This window comes from Centroberyx gerrardi, chromosome 14 (genome assembly GCF_048128805.1).
Source record: "Centroberyx gerrardi isolate f3 chromosome 14, fCenGer3.hap1.cur.20231027, whole genome shotgun sequence".
Classification (NCBI taxonomy): domain Eukaryota; kingdom Metazoa; phylum Chordata; class Actinopteri; order Beryciformes; family Berycidae; genus Centroberyx; species Centroberyx gerrardi.
Genome location: NC_136010.1, coordinates 13,178,019 through 13,198,979, shown reverse-complemented (window position 1 = coordinate 13,198,979; position 20,961 = coordinate 13,178,019). Strand labels below are relative to the sequence as shown.

At 44.5% G+C, this 20,961-nt stretch overlaps 1 protein-coding gene across 1 annotated transcript in view; it reads right to left on the bottom strand.

Annotated features, from left to right (window-relative positions):
• The window catches only part of cacna2d3a (calcium channel, voltage-dependent, alpha 2/delta subunit 3a), a 108,381-nt gene extending 89,618 nt beyond the window's left edge, over positions 1 to 18,763 (bottom strand). The window contains exons 1-2 of the mRNA XM_078288329.1: positions 18,639 to 18,763; positions 18,051 to 18,132 (exon numbers count right to left, since the gene is read on the bottom strand). Of these exons, the coding sequence (XP_078144455.1) occupies positions 18,051 to 18,132; positions 18,639 to 18,763 (207 nt within the window). The remainder of the gene's footprint in view (positions 1 to 18,050; positions 18,133 to 18,638) is intronic.
• Between the last annotated feature and the right edge of the window lie 2,198 nt (positions 18,764 to 20,961).

The window sequence follows — 20,961 nt, the reverse complement described above, 5'->3', positions numbered from 1 at the left end:
CAAGTGCCCAAGGCCTGCACCAAAGTGTTTGTGTGTGTGTGTGAGTGCGTGTGTGTGTGTGTATGGGTGTGTGTGGTCAGCGAGAGGCTAAGAGGGTCCAGCTGACCACAGGCTGTCTGCCGAGCTATGTTCAGTCAGGCTGACCAGAGCAGACCAGGCCCAATTAGCCTGAGGCATCGCTCCTCTATCCTCCTCACATCACATCATCATCACAGCAGAGCCAGCTGACATACTTCCAGAACCCAGGAGAGGGGAGAGGAGAGGAGAGGAGAGGAGAGACTTTACAATGGGCTTCGATGGCAACTTTATATCATAGTGATTAGGGAGACCATCCTACACCCAGAGGCCCCCGGGTTCAGGCCCTCGAGTCGGCAAGCATCTGCCCTGCTGAAGTGCCTTTGAGCAAGACACTGACACTCCCTTCCAGCTCCGGGGACGATGCTCTGTGGCTCTGATCTCCCTGTGTAGGGGGATCAATAAAGTATTATCCTTATACCTGTCTATATTTTAAGATATAGTTTTATATTTCATTGGTTTAGCCCTTATTTCACCAGGTAGGCTGACTAAGAATACATTCTTCAGTGGCCGGGGGTGGGGGGGATTAGAGGATGGCGAGGGTTTCACACACACAGTATACACACTCACACCCAGCTGCAGTGCCTTGCTCAAGGGTGTGGTGTGTGTGGTAGTTACAGGAGGAAGAGTGCTTCTTATTTTTTTTTAGATTTTCTGTGCCAGTCCGGAAACTTAATGGAATAGTTCACCCAAAAATTAAAATTTTGTCAAAATCAAGGGTGACCAGAGCTCTGAGTGTGGAAAATCTAGGAGATAATGGGATAAATATTGGAGTTTTGGACCCACAGTGCAATTGTTTGGCTTCAGAACACTCTATGCTTTACGATTATACTATACGAGCTGTTTTAAGTAATTTTATTGTCATTTTTTGCCATTTTTGGTAAAAGAAACAGTCTTTTGGAGAAATCGCTGTGTGTTATATTGACATACAGACTTCACCAGTGTTTATAATAGATAGATATAGTTTTACTCCAGTAGATAAATACAAAATAATGACAAAAATAATGACAAAATTTTCATTTTGGGGTGAACTATTCTGGTTATATCCCAGTCACAAGCGTATTTCTCCCTCCTTCGAGCTGCAACCGGCTGCCCTGCTTCATTGCAGAATATTATCTCATGTGTCCACTGGAAAAACTAGTCTCAGGTGTGTTGAGGACAGAGTGCCAAGCAGTAGTGGTACATACTGTCTGGTCTGCGGTAACTCTAGCTCTCTTTCCCCCCTCACCCCTCTCGCTGTGCTCCGTCACATGAATGAGCTGATGCTGCTAATCTCTCCCACACAGTGTGCTCCGACGTGGGACAACAACCAGAGGCTAGGCTCTCTATATCCAGGCACCAAAAACAGGTTTTGCTTTAACACACACATGCGCACACACACACACACACACACACACACACACACAAAAACACACACGGATACTACAGGTGGATCCAAAAGATAAAGGGGGAAGAGGACAGCTCACACGCCAAACATTTTCCAGTGCTTGGCAGGATTTAAGCAGGTGGATCTTGTGTATACATGTGTCATCTGCATGTATAAATCTGTCTGCTTGTCTGCATGCAGTCTGTCTGCCTGTTAACCTTCATGACTGAGTGCGAGTGTAAACATGCAAATGACATAATATGTGTGTTTGTATCTATGTTTCCTTGGGGTTTGATAGTAAAGTGATTAATGAAGGAGAGAAACTTCATTTCACACTAAGACTGAGCCCCAAACCCCCAAATCCCAGCTCATTTTACGCGTCACCAGAGCCCACTTTACCTTGGCCCACCCTCACACAATCTCACAGCTGTTTGGGTCTTTCTCTCTCTGCTCTCTCTCTCTCTCTCTCTCTCTCTCTCTCTCTCTCACACACACACACACACACATACACATACCCACTGGCACTTGCATGTGTCTTCACACACCTACAGCTGTGCATAGCCACCATAAAGAAGTTCCATCAAATGACAAAAATAATATCTCTCTGACTGTAGCCTCTGCGCATTATAAAGGGCTTCATTTATTATTTATAGGGTTTTTTCAGTATGTATATATGAATGACATTAATAGAACGTTAAAAGAAGCAACATTAAAAGGTAATTAACTATTTAAAAACATGAAACATGCACGCCAAATGTAAAAGACTGAAAAGCTAAAATGTAAACACTGTCGGTGGTGTTGTTAGTTTGCTGCTGAGATGTTTCCTGCCTCTCTGTACGAAATGTAATTCATCTTTGCTCGTTAAATGAAGCCCAACATACAAAACAGAAAAGGAGCGATAATTGGGAAGCACGTGCCAGGAAGCCAAGCACCCTTCCAGGAATCTCAAGTCTATCACTGTGTGTGTGTGCTATAATATCCTGTCTCATTCAGCCCCCATTGAAGCCCTGGTGTTTGGTGTTGATTCACAAAAAGCAGCCCTGTTTGTTTTTTTGTTTGGCTTGTTTGAAGACAAGTGGGTGAGTCTGGTATAGATGCAAGAAACAAAAGAGATGCCTCTCAGAGAAGCCTTTGTCTGTGTGTGTGCATGTGTGTGTGCGTGTGTGTGTGTGTGCGGCAGGGGGGTTGCATGTGTGCACATTTGGCAAGTGCCGTTTTCATGTGTTAGTGTGTGTGCATGATTGTGCATGCTTGTGTGCAAGGATGCGTACAACCTTCCAGAAGCCAACGTATATAGCTTTTACAGTTCAGCTGATCAAAGAACCACTCAAGGAGGAAGGTCTCTGGCAGAACTAGCAGCCACCAGGAACATTGGAGAGAGATACAGAGAGAGAGAGAGAGAGAGAGAGAGAGAGAGAGAGAGAGCAAGAGAGAGAAAAGAGAGGATGTGAGAAGGACTAAAGTAGAGAGGATAGATGGGATGACAGAGATGAGAGCAACCAGAGAGATCGTAATATGGGAGAGAGATGGGTGAAGTGGTAAGGTCATCAAACAGCAGAGAGAGAGAGAAGAGAGCGAGAGTGAGAAAGAGATAGAGAGAGAGAGAGAGAGAGAGAGAGAGAGAGAGAGAGAGAGAGAGAGAGGTAAGAGGCAAACAGGCAGCAAATCACAGATAGGAAAGCCAAGAGAGAAAAAAGAACATACCCAAGAAAGAGTAGAGACCAAAGTCTGGAGATAAGCAAATTTATTGGACATCATGAAAGGAACTATAACGAAACAGGCACGTTATAGCCACAGTCAATTTCCTATGAGTGTGTGTGTGTGTGTGTGTGTGTGTGTGTGTGTGTGTGTGTGTGTGTGTGTATGTGCGTGTGTTAAAGTCATGTGTTACTATGTTGTTGGATAAGCTGTGAACAGTGGGTGCGACACATGGACACACAGAGACCAATAAGTCCACTTAATGGATTCTCTGATGCTTTAAGACCAGGATATACAGAGGAAAAGAAAGAAGGGGGAAAAAGGGGAGCTTGAAAAGTTGAAAGGGGGGCAGGAGATTATTCCTCTGTCTGGACTGTCACGCTCAATCTATTCCCAGGCTGTTTCTGGGGAGGGACACAGGGAATTTTAGGGACCCACTATCACTCTTCTCTCTGTGGCTGTTTCATTCAAAGTCTATAGTGTTTTATGATATTCCATTCAATCGCCACTGACAACATCAAGGACTAACATCTGGCATTCATTTGTTATACTTTGTTAGGTATAGCGGCAAACCACTCCATACGCAATAGAAGCTTAATCAAACTCCAGCAAAGCTACACAGCAATATTAGACATCTGTGGCACAATATTCCAATAACTATACTCTACCATTAAAATCATAATCTGCTCAACCAGCAGGCTAATGAGCAGGAAAGCATCAAGGATTGCCTCTAATGCCAATGATCACACTGAAAATCTACAATATTTTAACCCTATGTGACACTCAAAAGGACAAACGGTTGCAGCCCAATCTATACCAATTTTATCTTTTCCCCATATGTGGACAGTCTTGGCATTAGATATTTATACATTTGAATATTTAATACAGTTTGTAAAAAGGTGTTAAATGTGTCAGAAATAGACCTTGCTGAATTATTTAGGTGAGTCCCAGGACAGAAATGCATAAGTAGGAAGGAATGATTTCCCTCTAGATTAAACAAAGAGCACTTAAAACTTCTGTGTGTGTGTGTGTGTGTGTGTGTGTATGCTTGCAGGTGCTTGCATGTGTTCATTAATGCAAGCCACGTCCTTGTGCGTGTATGTGTGTGTGTGTGTGTGTGAAAATGTATTCTCCTGAAACATGTTCAGGAGAATAACAGTTAGTCTTGCCGCGTCATCATTGTTACAAAGGGCCATTGATTCCCTAAAGCCATGTTTGCAATTACAGCCTAACATGGTTTGGAGAGGAGGGGAGCGGGGGAGGGGAGGGGGGGGGGGGGGGGGGGGGGGAGATGAGGTGAGGAGAGAAGGCGAGATGAGGTGAGGAGAGAAGGAGAGAGGAGGTGAGGAGAGAAGGGGAGAGGAGGTGAAGAGAGAAGGCGAGATGAGGTGAGGAGAGAAGGCGAGATGAGGTGAGGAGAGAAGGAGAGATGAGGTGAGGAGAGAAGGCGAGAGGAGGTGAGGAGAGAAGGGGAGAGGAGGTGAGGAGAGAAGGGGAGAGGAGGTGAGGAGAGAAGGCGAGAGGAGGTGAGGAGAGAAGGGGAGAGGAGGTGAGGAGAGAAGGAGAGATGAGGTGAGGAGAGAAGGGGAGAGGAGGTGAGGAGAGAAGGGGAGAGGAGGTGAGGAGAGAAGGCGAGAGGAGGTGAGGAGAGAAGGCGAGAGGAGGTGAGGAGAGAAGGCGAGAGGAGGTGAGGAGAGAAGGGGAGAGAAGGGGAGAGGAGGTGAGGAGAGAAGGGGAGAGGAGGTGAGGAGAGAAGGGGAGAGGAGGTGAGGAGAGAAGGCGAGAGGAGGTGAGGAACCAAAGGCGCCGTGTGTCTGTGAAGTTAATTTCGTTTGCTGCCACCGTGTCGCTGGGCCACAACAACTCTGTGTGTGTGTGTGTGTGTGGAAGAGAGAAAAAGAGAGATAAAGAGAGAGAGAGAGAGAGAGAGACTGACTGAAGCGATTGTGTTTTGACTCATGTTGCGTTCCGCCTCCCGCGAAACACTAAGAGTGTGTTACTCGAGACGGGGACAGGAGCGTCGGCCCAAATCCACAGCAGGAAATCACTCCTGCATCACAGGATCTCCCAGGAACACCAAATCGACGCCGTGCCCTCCTCCTTTCATAGCCTCCCTTGTACGCCAGGCGACAAATTGCTCCCTCAAAAGAAGAACGCTGGCCGGAGATGAAGTGGAACAATTAATTTCACGCTTGTCCTCCCTGCCTCAAAAGCATGTTGGTCTGAGTCCCATATCTGGTGGCACAGAGACACTCCCCGTGGTTCGCAACGCACACACACACACACACACACACACACACACACGCACAAAATGTAAATTAGACACTTACTGTAAACGCTAATCACACAGACATAAAAACAGACATCTTTAAACACCAACAGAAATCAGAGTTCGTAAACTCTTGCCGCCTGACTGGCCACACCTCCATCACTGCTCCACTCACCATAACACAATCTATCAATGAGGGTGAATATAGTATTGATCATAACGTGGAGACGTCTCAAAGCCAGATCAATGCACTGGGAATGGATGGGGATGGTCGTGAGTACACACACACACACACACACACACACACACACACACAAACACACACACAGCTGTGATAGACTACTCCATCATAGGGTGAGAGGAGAGCAGCTCCTGATGGGAAATAGACTGTGCCATAAGAAGTGCAATGGGAACAGATCCATTGTGGCCAGCCGCTGGCCGCCAGACGTCCGGCACATGGTCAGACGGACAGCCAGACAAACTAGACGGCGGTGATACAAACAGCTGGCACTACATTTTTCTCCTATAAAACAAATAGTTCCAGTCCTCACTTCTGACTGGCGGAGTCACATTTGAAGCCGTGAGAAAATTCCACACACTTATGACTCCCTAACAGTGGGTTTAAATATTAGCGCGCCAACCCAAAATCACCACTGGTACGAGAACTATATTGCTCGCCGGAAGAATAGCACTTAAAGGATAAGGCTGGTATTTTCTAATGCATTGCCTATGAAAATAACAAAATCAGCAATGATTTTGTTTTGCCAGCAAGTCTCGTCCATGTAGCCGGTGCCCAATGAAGCCATAGAAATTCATTGTATTAAAAAAACGATTAAAAACACATCAAAGAGCCATGTCGTTGCTCTGGGCAACATATTTCATCATCACGATGCACCGGGCCGGCCGACTTTTTCCTCAAACAACTTAATAAGCCGGCTGTAAACACTTTGCGATCCCAGGAAAGTAGTTCCGTAGCACCGAAAATAGTCCCCGGCATAATGAAGAATTTGTTCCCATTTGAATTTGATTTGGTAATAACTACAACAGCCTGACTTTTCATGGTAACAGTTAGCGATTTTTAAAATTGAAACTATGTCTTTGTGAGCTGTATTTCAAGGTTTTTAGCTTACAATTGGAGCCAATGACTTCCAGGTTAACGGCTAAAAACGGTACGTGGGAAGTCAGAAAGTAACGGGAGTAGAGCAAACGCATTGTTGATTTTGTTATTTTCATAGGATTTGTTGACGGTAAGCAATGCATTAAAAAACACCAGCCTTATCCTTTAAGTATTATTACTATTTAATTAAGTTGACGATTGATTAATATAAAAGATTTATTGAACTCTGCTTTGTGTCGGGCCTAACAACGCTGCACTAAAGCATGGCCTCTTGTAGCTGGATTGATTAATGCTCTGTTGAGCCTGGACAGATAACCACAGCACATTAACCACAGTCTAAAAGATGGTGCTATGAATCTTTCGTCACTTTTACAAACTCGCTTCTTATTTTTCAGTCTGCTGACAGCAGGGACAGCTGAGTATGTTACTGTCAGAAGAGCTAAAATCACAAATTATTAGTTCAGTTTAGGGGCACCCACTACCTTAAAATATAGAGAATCATCAACTGGAGCAAAACAATTTACCAATCACAGGGGAGTGGTCGTTGCCTAATGACTAAACCCTCCCCCAGTGTGTGTGTCAGTGAGGATATACACTCAAATATTGATTGTTAAAGAAGATTGATTGTTCCAGTGCAGTAAAAACTATACTGAAATGTTGATCTTTGTTTGCCATATCATGCAACATTTTTTGCTGTTTTATCTCATTGTCACACTAACTTCTTGAAGACGGTTATAGCAGTTTATAGTTTGAGCTAAATGGATTTATTTGCAATCTCAGAGAGAAAGATGAAGTTCTTCATGCTCGTCCTCCCTGTGAGTAAAGGCCATGTTGCTCTTTTTATTTCAACATAATTGAAACCACTTACACACCTCACCCACTCACCTCCCCATCCACCCTCTGCTCCTGCGTGTGTGTGTGTGTGTGTGTGTGTCTGCAGAGTGACAGAGTGTTTAAACGCTGCCTGAGGGCTATTGAGAAGAACAGTAGAATAACAGCAGTACACACACACACACACACACACACACACACCAGTCCTTATGGCATGGCTGGTGGTGATGCTCAGGGGAATGTCCCAGGGTGCATTGCGTCTGTTGGGTATGCACCATTGCCCCTCAGACTGGGTGCCAAATCCCTGCTCTCTCTAATGACCGCCATCTTTCAACGTCCTCACATGCCAAGCCACCATGCTATGCTGCCACCACCCCCCCCCCACCACACACACACACGCACACACACACACACACAGAAGCCTCTAGAGGGGTTAGGCTGACATCATCTGTGCCAGCGTGCGAGCGCATATCTACCATAGCATGATTCTTATAAAGCAGAGGGACGTCACCCATTCAGAAAATCAGCCCATTCAGCAAATACAGGAGGTAACTTCTCCGCCATCATCACCGCACTTTCCCTCTGAGAGCCACAATTCACTTCACCAAGAAAACATAATAGTACCAAGAGCAGGTGTAATCTGTTCACATGGAACTGATTAATAGTCCATAGTCTATCTGTAGTGGCCTGCCTTGAGTTGGTTTCAGCAGAGTTCTGGGAAACATTTTTCATGCTTAGCAGCACGTACAATGTGGCCTGCTGCTTCCCTATTCCACTCCATACATTCTCACAAGCTCAAATTGATTCTAGCAGCAGCCAGCGTGAAAGTGGAAGGAGAGAGCAAAACATTGTGGTGGATGTATAAAGGCAACATTCATCCTCACAAGTGGAGATTTATTATGGGAAGTTACAGTTTGGACTGCAATTTCATTTGAGTTTGCTTTGAAGGGCTCGTCCGCACAATGGAGCGGGGGGAAATAAATGCACCACCTACAGTGGGGAAGTATAGCTTTTTGGATCCTCAAAACATTTGTCAGCAGCAGGCACAAGGTTGAACTGAACACACACATATGATGAGCAATTTGACAGCATGCATATTAAACTGTCACAATGTAAAACAAAAAATCTATAAATTCATTACGGAGTATAATATATGAAAAGGAATAGGGCAAAGAAGGTAAACAGCCTCAACAAATCGCTGCATATACAGTATAAATATGATCATTTCATTAGGTAGAAACCCATTTCTGCCTCCAGAACAGCCTGAATTCTGCGAGGATTCAAGCTGGAAATGTTCCACAGGGATCTTAGTCCATGCTGACTCAATAGCGTCACGCCGCTCCTGCAGATTTTTCGGCAGCGCATTCAAGCAGCGAATATCCCGTTCCACCTCATCTCAAATGAGCTCTATTGGGTTGAGGTCTGGGGACTGAGCAGGCCATTGGAGTAAACTAAAGTCATGTTCCAGGAAACACCTTGAGACAATACACGCTTTGTGACGCGGAGCATTATCCTGCTGGAAGTAACCGTTTGAAAAAGGGTAGACTGTGGCCATTATTTATCTATCATAGTGCAAAATTCAAGCAGTGCAAATAGTACACTAATACAGTATTTGATTCTGATCTTATCTTTTTCTTCTACTTTTTCTATATTGTTTTTTTTAATATTGCTGTTTTTATTGGTTTATATTGTCTTTTATTCTTCTCCATCTTTTAACAAAGTACACAAGCAACCACTAAGCTAAATTCCTTGTATGTGGAAATATACTTGGCCAATAACATGACTCTGATTCTGGTGAATGGGGGAACCTGGGCAGCAACAATGTGTAGGCATGCTGTGGCATTCAAATAATGCACAATTGCTGAGTTGCAATGTCTGCCAAGGAGACATTCCCTACACCGTTACACCACCAGCAGCTTGTATGACACCAGGTAGGATGGATCCATGGATTCATACCGTTTACACCAAATTCTCCCTCTGCCATCAGCATGTCGCAACAGGGACTGCGATTCTTCAGACTGGGAGACATTTTTCCACTTTTCCCGTTTGCTTGAATCTTGCCATTCTCCTCTGACTTCTTTCAAAAAAAGGCGTTTTAACCCACAAGAAAGCCGCTGAATGGATATTTACTGGCACCAACGATGATACCGCGCTTGCCCATTCTAATATTTAACCAAACAGTAACTGAATCTTTCGACCCTGTCTGCATGCTTTATCCTAAGTCACAGTCACATGGCTCACTGTGTAGTGGAGTGAGCTGGCTGAGTAAACAGGGGTGTGTGTGTGTGTTTGTGTGTATCTCATAAAACTTCCAATGATTGTCTGGGCAATAATGTAGCTGTTGTACTGCAAGTAACAGGCTATTATTGGAGACTGGAACATTTAATGGCCTTTTTGTGCTAATTAAAGGTAGACTAAATCTGATTACAAAAACCTCATCAACAATCATTTCTCTCTTGTCTGGACTAACTACACACCACTCAGTGTATTCCTCGTTGTCCCTGCATGTGCCACCATCAGGCCTCTCCCCTCTGTCTAATCAATATGGATCAGTACTGATCAATTCTAATCCCCTGTGTCTAACTAATGGTTTCTCACTCACTCACTACTTAGCATAAACTTACTGTCATCTAAACATTAGTCAGTACAGGCTGCACACTACTAGCCAATAAAAGCTAGCAAGACAGGACATGTAAAGGAGACACAGAAGAGAAGTTAAAATCAATGTAGACTGATGCAGGGAGAAAAGCTTGAAGCTTTGGCGTAAAATGTGCGGGGAGGAGAGGTTGGTGAGTGAGGATAACAGGGAAAGGCTGCCTCATATCTATGGATGATTTGCTGAATGCGTGTGTGTGTGCGTGTGCGTGTGTGTGTGTGCTCCCACAGCCATTTGTGCGTGACTGTATGCCTCCCTGCCCTGTGCTGGAGTGGGTGCCGCTAGTTTGCCTGCCTGTTTAAGTGTGTTTGTGTAGTATGAGGGCAAGTACAGGTGAAGGTGATGGGGAGGAGGGGCGGTTGTCCCGGAGAGCTGGGTTTGGCAGCACTCTCCTCATCTAGGAGAAGTGTTGTGCATATGGGGCGGGGTGCAGCACTCAGTAAAGTACAGTCAAACTAAGAGTGTGTTTGGCAGAGCTGATGCAGAGGCGGAGGGGGTGACTGGGGACACAGACCGAGGCCGACAGAGAGTGCAGCGGGTGCAGGACATTGTGCTAGGCCAGCGGAACTATTTTTGGGGGTGTGGCCACCCACTCCTGCTCCGCACGCTGAAGTGTCCCGAGATCCCCTCCCATGTATTCTTTAGTAACGTTTTCTAAAGCTGCATCCTATCCATTATTGAAGCGGAGGGAGGGAGGGGAAGAGAGAGAAAGAGAGATAAGGGGAAGAGAGGAAAATAAGGCGCAGGAGGCAGACGGAGGAAAAAACACACGGGTGGAAACAGTGACAGAGGGAAGAGTTGAGCTAACAAAGAGGTTAACGGAAACACAGAGAGACAGAGTGTGAGACAATGAGGTAAAAAAAAAAAAAACTTTCTGGGAAGACAGAAGACAAAGACTTGAAGTAAGGTAGAAAGAAAGCAAGAAAGAAAGCAAGAACGCAAGAAAGCAAGAAAGAAAGGAAGGAGTTATCTGAGTGCACAAAGGTGTAGGAGGTACTTGTGATTGATCGAGCAGCTGTAATAGGCCTCATGTCCTTTCTTCTATTCAGTATGTTACTTTATTAGGGCCATCTTTACCTACAGCACACAGGGTGGGGCCAGACTACTGGCAGAATGATTGATGGGGACAGCAGCAAGTCACAGACAGTCCTTCACACAGTGCTGCACACACTAAATGTGCTTAATAGTACTAGTCCCGCCCCTTCACCAAGTTGGCGAGTGTTTGCTCTCCGCACACAATCTAGTCTGGAGCATACCATTTAAACAATCTGTCATAATTACAGGTGCGTGTGTGTGTGTGTGTGTGTGTATGTGTGTGTGTGCACATTAATGTCCTGTGTAGCCACGGTGTGATGCTCCTTATCCACAGGCCAGCAGAGGCAGAGCCAGACCTGAGCAGCCAATGACAGATGACAGTGGATATTTATCTTCAGTGTTCACATTCATCATCCTAACAGCACAGAGCACAAGGTGTTTCGCTGTATGCAAGCTGTGTGTGTCTCAGTGTGTGTGTGTGCGTGCGTGCTCCTTGTCTTCTGCAGAAACTTCAGGAAGCAAGAAAAAAACATGTCCAAGTCAACTTCCTTACAAACACAAATGAACTACTAAATCAAATACTTTCCACGCTGGCAAACAAACTTAATAAGAGGGATTGGGGATAAATCAAAGAGGCAAATTGCACAACAAGTCATCAAAACACACTTCATTTTCTGTACACACATCGGACTAAGTTCTCTCAGCCCACCAACACAGCATCAGCAGTTGTGCTCTTAAAGAATTGAAGTTTAGTCTTCTTTAATCCGGCAGCAACGGGCCTCGCTCTCTGCTCCTGAGCTCTCCAACAGTAAAGGCAGGGTGTTGTGAGAGGTTTGGTATTTCACAGTGGCTTTTTTTCATGCTTTTTCTCTCCTTAACAAAGCAGTAATTACAGAGTGAGTGAGTGGCTGTGTTGGCTAAAGCTGGCCTTGCTAGGACATGAAAGGATGGCAGTACAGGCTGCACTCTCGCCTGCTAACGCTGTAATTAACTCTGTGACATGCCATCCCTCCTTCCTCCCTCCCTCCCTCTCATCTCCCTCTCTTTCCTCTGTCTCTATGGTTATCGATGCGTGGTGAAGGAAGCATGCAGTTTAGACAAAGTCAGAGCGTGCCTTGGTCAACGAGAACGAGAGGGAGAGAGAGAGAGAGAGAGAGAGAGAGAGAGAGAGAGGGGATGGAGAGAGAAACATAAGAAGAGATGGGGGGTTAGCAGAGGTTAGGGAAGGAGGGACAGTCGTCAGCCCATGCCTCCCCCCACCCCATGCACCCCCCCCCCCCCCCCCCCCCCACCCACCTCACCACCCCCACCTCACCAGCCGTGCTGAACCAAAGCTGACAGCTATTCAATTTTCCCAAAGCTAAATCTAATCTGCAGCCGTCTCCCCCTCACTGACACACTGTTACATCGGAACGCCACAGCCATCACCCACCCTTGGCAGCAGATTGGCACCATCACACATACTTTCCCTCCACTTACACACACACACGCGCACACACACACATACGAAAATGCATATTCATGGGGCAGGAAACAAAAAAGGGAGGAGTAAATGGAGGACAAGCAGAGAAATAAATACAATTGGTCTGCAAATTATCCTGAAGAAACAAGCGATGGATTTCGACTAGAAATTAAAACATTTTTGAGTTATGCAGCCTTTTTATTGTAGGGTATAAGATATTATAATTTAATACGTTAGCGGTCCATAACATGGATTATTTTGGTAAATTAGACACAGATGCAATAAACCACAAAATCTATTTGGGTCGCAAGAAAATATTTTTTTGGAAAAGCAGTTGAAAGTTATTCCTTGATCAGATTATATGTTGGCTGAACCAGGCTGAAACCTACATGGACCAACTATAATAAATAGATGTAAACCTAATTCTCAAATACACCTCTCAAATACACCATAATATAACAGATATGAGTAATATAACAGATTAATGAATTAATATAACAGATTATTGTAGTATCTAGTGCATCAGCAAAAGTATAACAAATAAATGTGTCTAACATAAAAAATTGACATGTTTCTGTTGAAGGCAATTTGCATGAGAATTACTCTGCACTTTTAGATACTTTAACTCAGTTCCTTTTCAACAAGTATGACAAATGCATTACATTTGTAGATAATGATAAAATCATCAAGCAAGTTAAATGGAATACATTTAATTAAAAGATTGTAATGCTAAATCAAATTAAAAGTTTAAATGTTGTTTATCATGAGGTAGTGAATGGAAAGTATACAACATTTCATCAACTCATATTACATGTTCCCACTCAGTGAAAGAGTCATTCTTCCAGTCTTGTCAGCCAAATATGTAATTAATTTGAAATGAAAATGAAAAAAAAACGGAATGCATAATCACTTCCACTTCGAAATTAGACAATTAGTCATGCTCTTAAATCTAGTCAGTGTGACTAAAATACATATTCATTACAAAAATAGATCTCTCACCAAAACAGACAAACAGAAAACTGCCTTGCTTGTAATCAAAAATAAATACAATCGCTGTGCTTAAGGACTCTTTGAGCCTTCTGTAGAAATATCAAATTATGTTTCAATGAAGCAAGTCTCTCAGAGAGGTGTCCAATAGATCAAAGCGTATCGCTGTTGTTGCGTGAAAACCTCGCAACTCTAATTTTGGTGATTTTTCATGTTTCAGAAAATTCTCCAACCTCTTATGAAACCCTTTCAAAACCCATTGGATAAAGCCAAGCTAAAAACAAGGCTGTTTCTCTTGGTTCCTTTAAAAGGTGACACAAGGTTTTCACCCGACAGTGACAATATTATATACTGTGCTAATACATCAAGTTGATTGAGCTAGAGAGGATTTTTAAAACCGTATTTCAGCTGACATTTGAATCATTTATTTGATTTGAATCATTGAGTGTTAACACATTGATATTTTTAGCAAAAGCTGAGGACAGCACGCATATCAGTTTAAAGGGATTTTATCACATTTTCCTCTCCTCCCTCTCTCTGGAACTCCCTCGTGTTTTTTTTTTTGTGTTTTTTTTCTCTTGCCCTCTTCCTCCTCTCTATTCCATAAAGCCAGCATGTGTATGTAGTGCGTCTCTCAAAGCCTTTTTCCTCTTCACTTCACTGGACGACTTCAATACTGGTATTTATTTTTCATCCGCCGCTTCTCTTTGAGGCGCCACTCCACTCCGTCTCCTTGCTCTCATTCTTTAGGAATATTGTCAGCGGACATGTCAGCGCCTTGCCTCGCTACGCTTTTTGGTAGTAAACAAGAGTGGTATGGCACCACTCTATATCAGTGGTCGTGCGTAGAGGCCATACACACACACACACACACACACATCACACGACACACACACACACACACTCTTCTTCCCCGCCCAGGCAAATCGATTCTAACATACTCTTGTCACACATCATTACACCATGCTATCATCCTCTGCTCTTTTGCTGTGTTTGTGCGTGTGTCGCTGAGTGAGTGTGTGTGTGTGATTGACCATGTTTTAAGTAGGTATACAAACTTAAAGCACACGTACACACTAGCACACACACATACGCCAGCTGTCTCCCGATCCCTCGCTCTCGGAGACAGCTTACACTTCTAGAAAAAGAGAAGAAGACCTGCACTGCTAACTTTCCGACGGCCGCGGTGACGATCTCACAGAACGATCATTTGTCTTGTATCTTCCATTACCAAGAGGCTTGAAGTTATTCCAGCATGGCATAATGTCCCAGTACTTCGTTCCCAAGAAGCCATAACATCAGTGAGGTGAAACTAGCCCAGCCAGCAACACACACACACACACACACACACACATACACACACACACACACACACAAAGACACAGAATCATCATAGACAGGCTGTCTCATAGACAGGTTGCTCAATGATACATGAAATTAAAGATCTGAACAGAATAGCTGTGAAGAGGGTAAAAAACACACAGAGCTAATTCTAACCATCAGTGGGAGATGTTGAATGTGTCTCAAACAGAAGTCTCCTGTCCTTGGTATTGTGTGTGTGTGTGTGTGTGTGTGTGTGTGTGTGTGTGTGTGTGTGTGTGCGAGTGAGCGAGCATCTCTGGCTAGTATACTGCCAACAGCTGATTTGTATAACAAGCTGAAGGGGTTATTGATCAGTTCTTCCTTTTTCTCTCTCTCTCTCTCACACACTCACACACACACACACACACACACACACACACACACACCGGCACTGTCCTGGCTGATCCCTGAGCTGGTGTAACCTTGAAACAAGAGCTGTTTCCGATGGATACAGGAAGTGGGTTGAGAGGCGGGGAGGGAGAAGGACAGCAGGGCAGGGGGTGAAATGAAAGGCTAAATGTCTTACAAATAAAAGAGAAAGACAAAAAACTTTCTGATTTTGTCCCTGATGGACAGTGGAAGTGCAAAAAACAAAATGCAGGAGAGATAGCTTGTAGAAAATGTTGGGACAAAGAGGGGAAGTGGTGGAAAAGAGATGATTGAATAAATAGGTGAAATGAAGAACAAAAGGTTCATTTATGTCCCTCAAATTTTTTGTCAGTATGTATCCAAATAATCAGATTTACACCATCTTCTATTTCTATGCTCTAGCTCTATTGTACCTTCTGGAAAATATGTGATGTACAGAGTTATCATTTGAGATCCATGCGATAATTTCATGAATTATTTAATGTAGTAAACATTCATGTTTGGAATTCATCCTGCCGACCTTTTTCATTATGATTGAAATTACTGCAGGCATTTATAGCGATTACCTGAAAATATCCAATTAAATTAATAATGTATTTGAATAGAACAAACTACCTTGAAAATAAAATATATAGTATATATTTTTTCTATATATGACATAATTTGCACTGCTTTGGTTTGATGGTGCAAAATGACTCCTCAAATAAAACATCGCCTGACATAAGCAGCATGAATGTGCTCTCGTGTTTGTACATATATAGAATTCTTTGTGTGTGTGTGTGTGTGTGTGTGTGTGTGTGTGTGTGTGTGTGTGTGTGTCACTCATGCAGAGCCATGGTTATTTCCAAGGGAGTTTTGTTACGCTGGGGTCAGAGAGATAACTGAAGAGAGACCGAGTCCATCTGTCCCCAGCCCAAGGGATACACACACACAACACACACACACACACACACACACACACACACACACACACACACACACACAAACACACGAGCCTTGGTCTTTTCTCTCCAGTGCCATCCTCCTCTCTATCTAAGACAGTGTATATCCCTCATTCTTTCTGCCTATTTAAAAGCATATGCGCCCCCGGGGGATCTGTGGTCCCTCCTCAGCATTCCTGGACAGGAGCTGCTAGTCAGACTGTACCGGACACACAATGACTCACATCATACTACAGGACGCTGTGACATGTTGACAAAGCCTGCGTGTGTATGTGTGTCTGTGTGTATTTGTGTGTGCATGCCTACATATGTCTGATAACACTCTGTAATCCAGCAAGCGGGCAAAGTGAGGAACGCTGCACTTGCCAAGACGCGAGGGAACCAGATTGGGGTGAAAAGATGCACTTTTCCGACAAAGAGGTCTCCAGTCTTTTTCTTTGCTCAATTAACCCTGCGGCCTTCATTTGCATTTCATAAAGAGGTCGTCACTCTGTGGGAGGGTTATCTTCATTTTGGAAGCAGAAGAAGACGAGAAGGGGGAACAGTTTTTATCCTGTCAAAGAGATAACACCACTCCTCCGCCTTATCGGGGGCTGATGAAATCCACCCAATACGCGTGTCTATGTGTATGTGCATGTGTATGTGCATACGTTTATGTGCGTGTGTGTGTGTGTGTGTGGGTGTGTGTGTGTGTGTGTATCTGCGTATGTGTGCACTCATGCATAGTGTACATCATGAGCTCTCGGCATGTGAGTTCTCAGGTTTGGCTCGTGTGAAGCCTGACAGCGACGATTCAGCCACACACACACACACACACACACACACACACACACACACACACACACACACACAGGAGTGCTCTTACCTCCTGACCTGAAGCACTGCATTATGTGTGTTCACCCACTGAGAGGTCAGCATCAGACAGGCCCCTTGTCCACTGACTATCCATTAGCCAATTATAACTCAAACTTCATCAACTGACCCTGCATTAGTAAAAATTAGCATTCCATCGCACTCGAATCCTACGTCAACGCCACAAAGTTGAGTGGGAGAGGGGGGGGGGGGGGGGGGGGGGGTTGGTGGCGGACTGCAGAGAGGAACGGAAAGAGGTAGGGGGGGTGTTGGAAATGTGAGAAACCTTTAGTTGCTTAGCAATAAAAACTAACACTTTCCTAAGAGTGTATTTATGTGTGTGTGTGTGTGTGTGTGTGTGTGTGTGTGTGTCTGTGTGTGTGTGTGTGTGTGTGTGTGTGTGAGCGCGCGTGTGTGCGTCTGTCTATCTCCACTACAGAGTGCTAGAGAAAAGGACACCCATTTAAAAAGGCACACGTTCGGAACAAGCTTTTAAATCTGTGCCTACCTAGTCTGCCACATGCATTACTGACTCTCAAGTGGCTAAAAAGCACAGGTCCCGCAGTTTGAGAGAGTGAAAATGACATTTTCCTCAACTCAAAAAATTATTCTACACCAGTCATTTCTCTCCATAACCCGAGGTCTTTCAGATCCGCATTGCAATTTTAAAGGGCTCTCAAAAAGGCATTTTTTAAGCTTTTAGGTAAACAATTACACCCATTACACATGTGGGGGATGTGTGTGTGTGTGTGTGTGTGTGTGTGTGTGTGTGTGTGTGTGTGTTGGAGGGATAAACATTTTTGGAAAATAACAAAACATTTGACAACGCTATTGTACTTGATGTGTGCTATATATCTGGTCAGTCATGTCCATTAATGAAACAAAATCTTGCACCTACAGTAAACCCTTGTCCAAACTTCAGTCGTCTGGACATTTCACGAGTCTGAACAACCTTTTAAAAAATATTGAGGTTCCAATGTGTGTGTTCAGTGTGACACCTGGAGCTGGATTCAGACAGAAAACCGCTCACCTTCTGCAGCAGCTGGGAGCCAGAGTACTTTGCCGAGATGGACTTCATCTCCCCTCCAAACGCTGAGGCCCACAGCTTCACCCTGCACCACACACACACACACACACACACAAAAACATGCAGAGACAGTCAATTAAATATAAAGACACTAGACACAACTGAGTTGGACAGGAACACACTTAAAAACTCCAACTGCTTGCTGTAGACAAGTCTGCTTTTTGTCTGATTTCCCAGCTTCACTGCTTTTTTGGATAACCCAGGAACATATTAGCCTTCAATGCTCAAATTTATATAATTTTTTACTTAATATATAAATGATGGTGTGCAGAGAAAAAAACAACTACTCATTAAAAATTTGTTGGAGACAGAAATGTGGAAAAAGAAGATGCATCACACTCCAAAAACGCCAGACACCAGATGGTGTTAACTGCATTGACCTAGTGACTGCATTTTATAATATCGGCGCACAAATATGCTATTAAGTATTTCCTTTTGATGACTGAGGATGTTATAGGTATTTTTCTTCAAGTTGTGTCTGAAACATCAGAGAATGCGCGGTACCGCTGCGTAAAAGAGCCGTCTACTTACACAGATGGAGGGATGCTTTGGTGCGAGCCTCCCACCCCGGTGACCCTGGTGCTGAGAGTTGAGCAAACTAGTAGCAGACACGCACACCACGCACTGGAAAACACACAGCTCGGATCCACCTGCATCTTGGGGAAAAAAAGATAATAACCTTCCCTACGCGCACAGTGCGAGTTTTGGGCTTATGTTGCCACTGTAGATTTTTTTTTTTTCTCCGGAGAATCCGAGAATGAAAAGGGGGGGAAAAAACTTAGAGTAAATCCAAAGTCACTAAAGCTGACTGACTAATAACGCATGGCAACATGTTTGGCTGTCCTCATCCCTTGCGCCTTGGCTCGGCAGGATCTTCTCTGTGTGAGTTATCCAAAGTGCGGCGGTCTGGCTCCCGCTGACCGGAGCGGTACACACGGCTCTGCTGCCCGGCTGAAAGTCGAGCTCGACTCCTGCGGCACGCAAAGTCCTCTGAGCCGCTTTGCTTTAAGCCCGCGTACCCGCAGAGAACAGAGAGAGTGCAGAGGGGACAAGAGCGACAGTGGGCTACATTAAGGAGTGGAGGTTTAGGGGAACTGGGGAGATCATAAAACGATGCAGCGCACAAGAGCACGCCTACTCCTCTTGAGTGATGCGACGAGGCTCCTCTCTCTCTCTCTCTCTCTCTCTCTCTCTCTCTCCCTCTCTCTCTCTCTCCCTCTCTCTCTCTTCCTCTCTCTCTCTCTTCCAGGATCTGAGGATAGGCTACTGAGGATGCTGTTATTGTTGTTGTCGAATTACGCCATACTTCTCTGACCTGCCCCATCCACCCAACACACAGTCAGTCAGTCAGTCTCTCTCTCTCTCTCTCTCTCTCTCTCTCTCTCTCTCTCTCTCTCTCTCTCTCTCTCTCTCTCTCTCTCTCTCTCTCTCGCTCTCTCTCTCTCTCTCGCTCTCTCTCTCTCTCTCTCGGGTTATAATACAGAGCTATAATAGCTAGCCTTTAGCTTTCATGTCAGATCAAGTCAGGCAGTGTGTATGCCCAGTTCACTGAAGCAGGAATTAGTGCAAAAGTGCTGACGAAAAACAGAGAGAGAGGGGTAGAGGGGATGAGAGTGTGTGTGTGTGTGTGTGTGTGTGTGTGTGTGTGTGTGAGTGTGTGTGTGTGTGTGTGTGTGTGTGTGTGAGAGAGAGAGAGAGAGAGAAAGAGATAGAGAGAAGTGGGGGTGACCAGCTAGCGGGCAGAGGGAGGGAAGGACCAGATGATAAGTCAGTTATGCTGCATAAAAGCATGACAATTAAATGCACTTTGCAGCAATGATGTGGCGCTGACAGTGTGTGGGCATATGGGCTATTGGCAGTGAAAGTGGATGAGAGCCCACAGGCTACGGACCCCATGTGACGGATCGCGTTTCACATAGAGCTCGAAGAAATCCGGCAAAGCACCGGAAAGGGATAAACACTGACTGTATAGCCTATCTGCAGCTGCAGGAGGGGTTCCCTGTACTATGCCTATTTTAGGCCCAGCCCTTTTACACCGGACTAGCGGCCATGAAATATGTGGGTCAACCAACCACCCAGGAAAGTCAACTCCACAAAATAATCCTAGTTACGTTCAGGGTTGAGACCAGGGTCTTTAGACCCCAAGAAATTATATCCTTTTCACACCAGACTATTGAGTCCAGAAATATATGGTTTGACCTTCAGTGAAAGAGTAGACCTGGGTAAACTGTCGCTGCAAAATGACCCAGGTCAAGATCAGAATGAGAGTAATTTGTGCTCAGCTTGGGGTGAAAGGTCAGTGCTTAAAGGACTATTCCAGAGTGATCAGACCTTTTGCTCTTTTCCTGCATTCCCTTACAGTTTTACATCACTCTAGATCACTTTCGACTGCTTTTTTATGACATATGTGCTATTTTTCCTTCGTCTTAGTTATTTAAAGTAAATATTTTTAAATGCTTAACTCCCAGTAAAGAAGAGGGCAGCAATTGTGCCTTAACTCTATAAAGTCTAGCTTTAATTCCCATTTCATTTTATGGATTATACCTGTTGGAAGCATCTTGTTTTGGTTTGCACATTGGCTTGTGATTGGCAGAAGGCGGGTCCTAACATAACCGCAGAGAATGTTAGCTGTTGCTTAAAAGAATTGTTGTGGAGAAGAAGACACATAGTGACCCGGAAGTGTCAAGACACCCGCTGTCTCGTCTCAGCTGTCACGGTGTTCCCAAATGCGCACATTGATATGAAACAGTGAACATAACTTTTTTCAAAAAGTATTCTGTCTCAAAAAGGATTCTCGTTCACAGTAATGGATTACCTTTACTGACCGAATTAAAGAGAATAAAATAGCTATTGG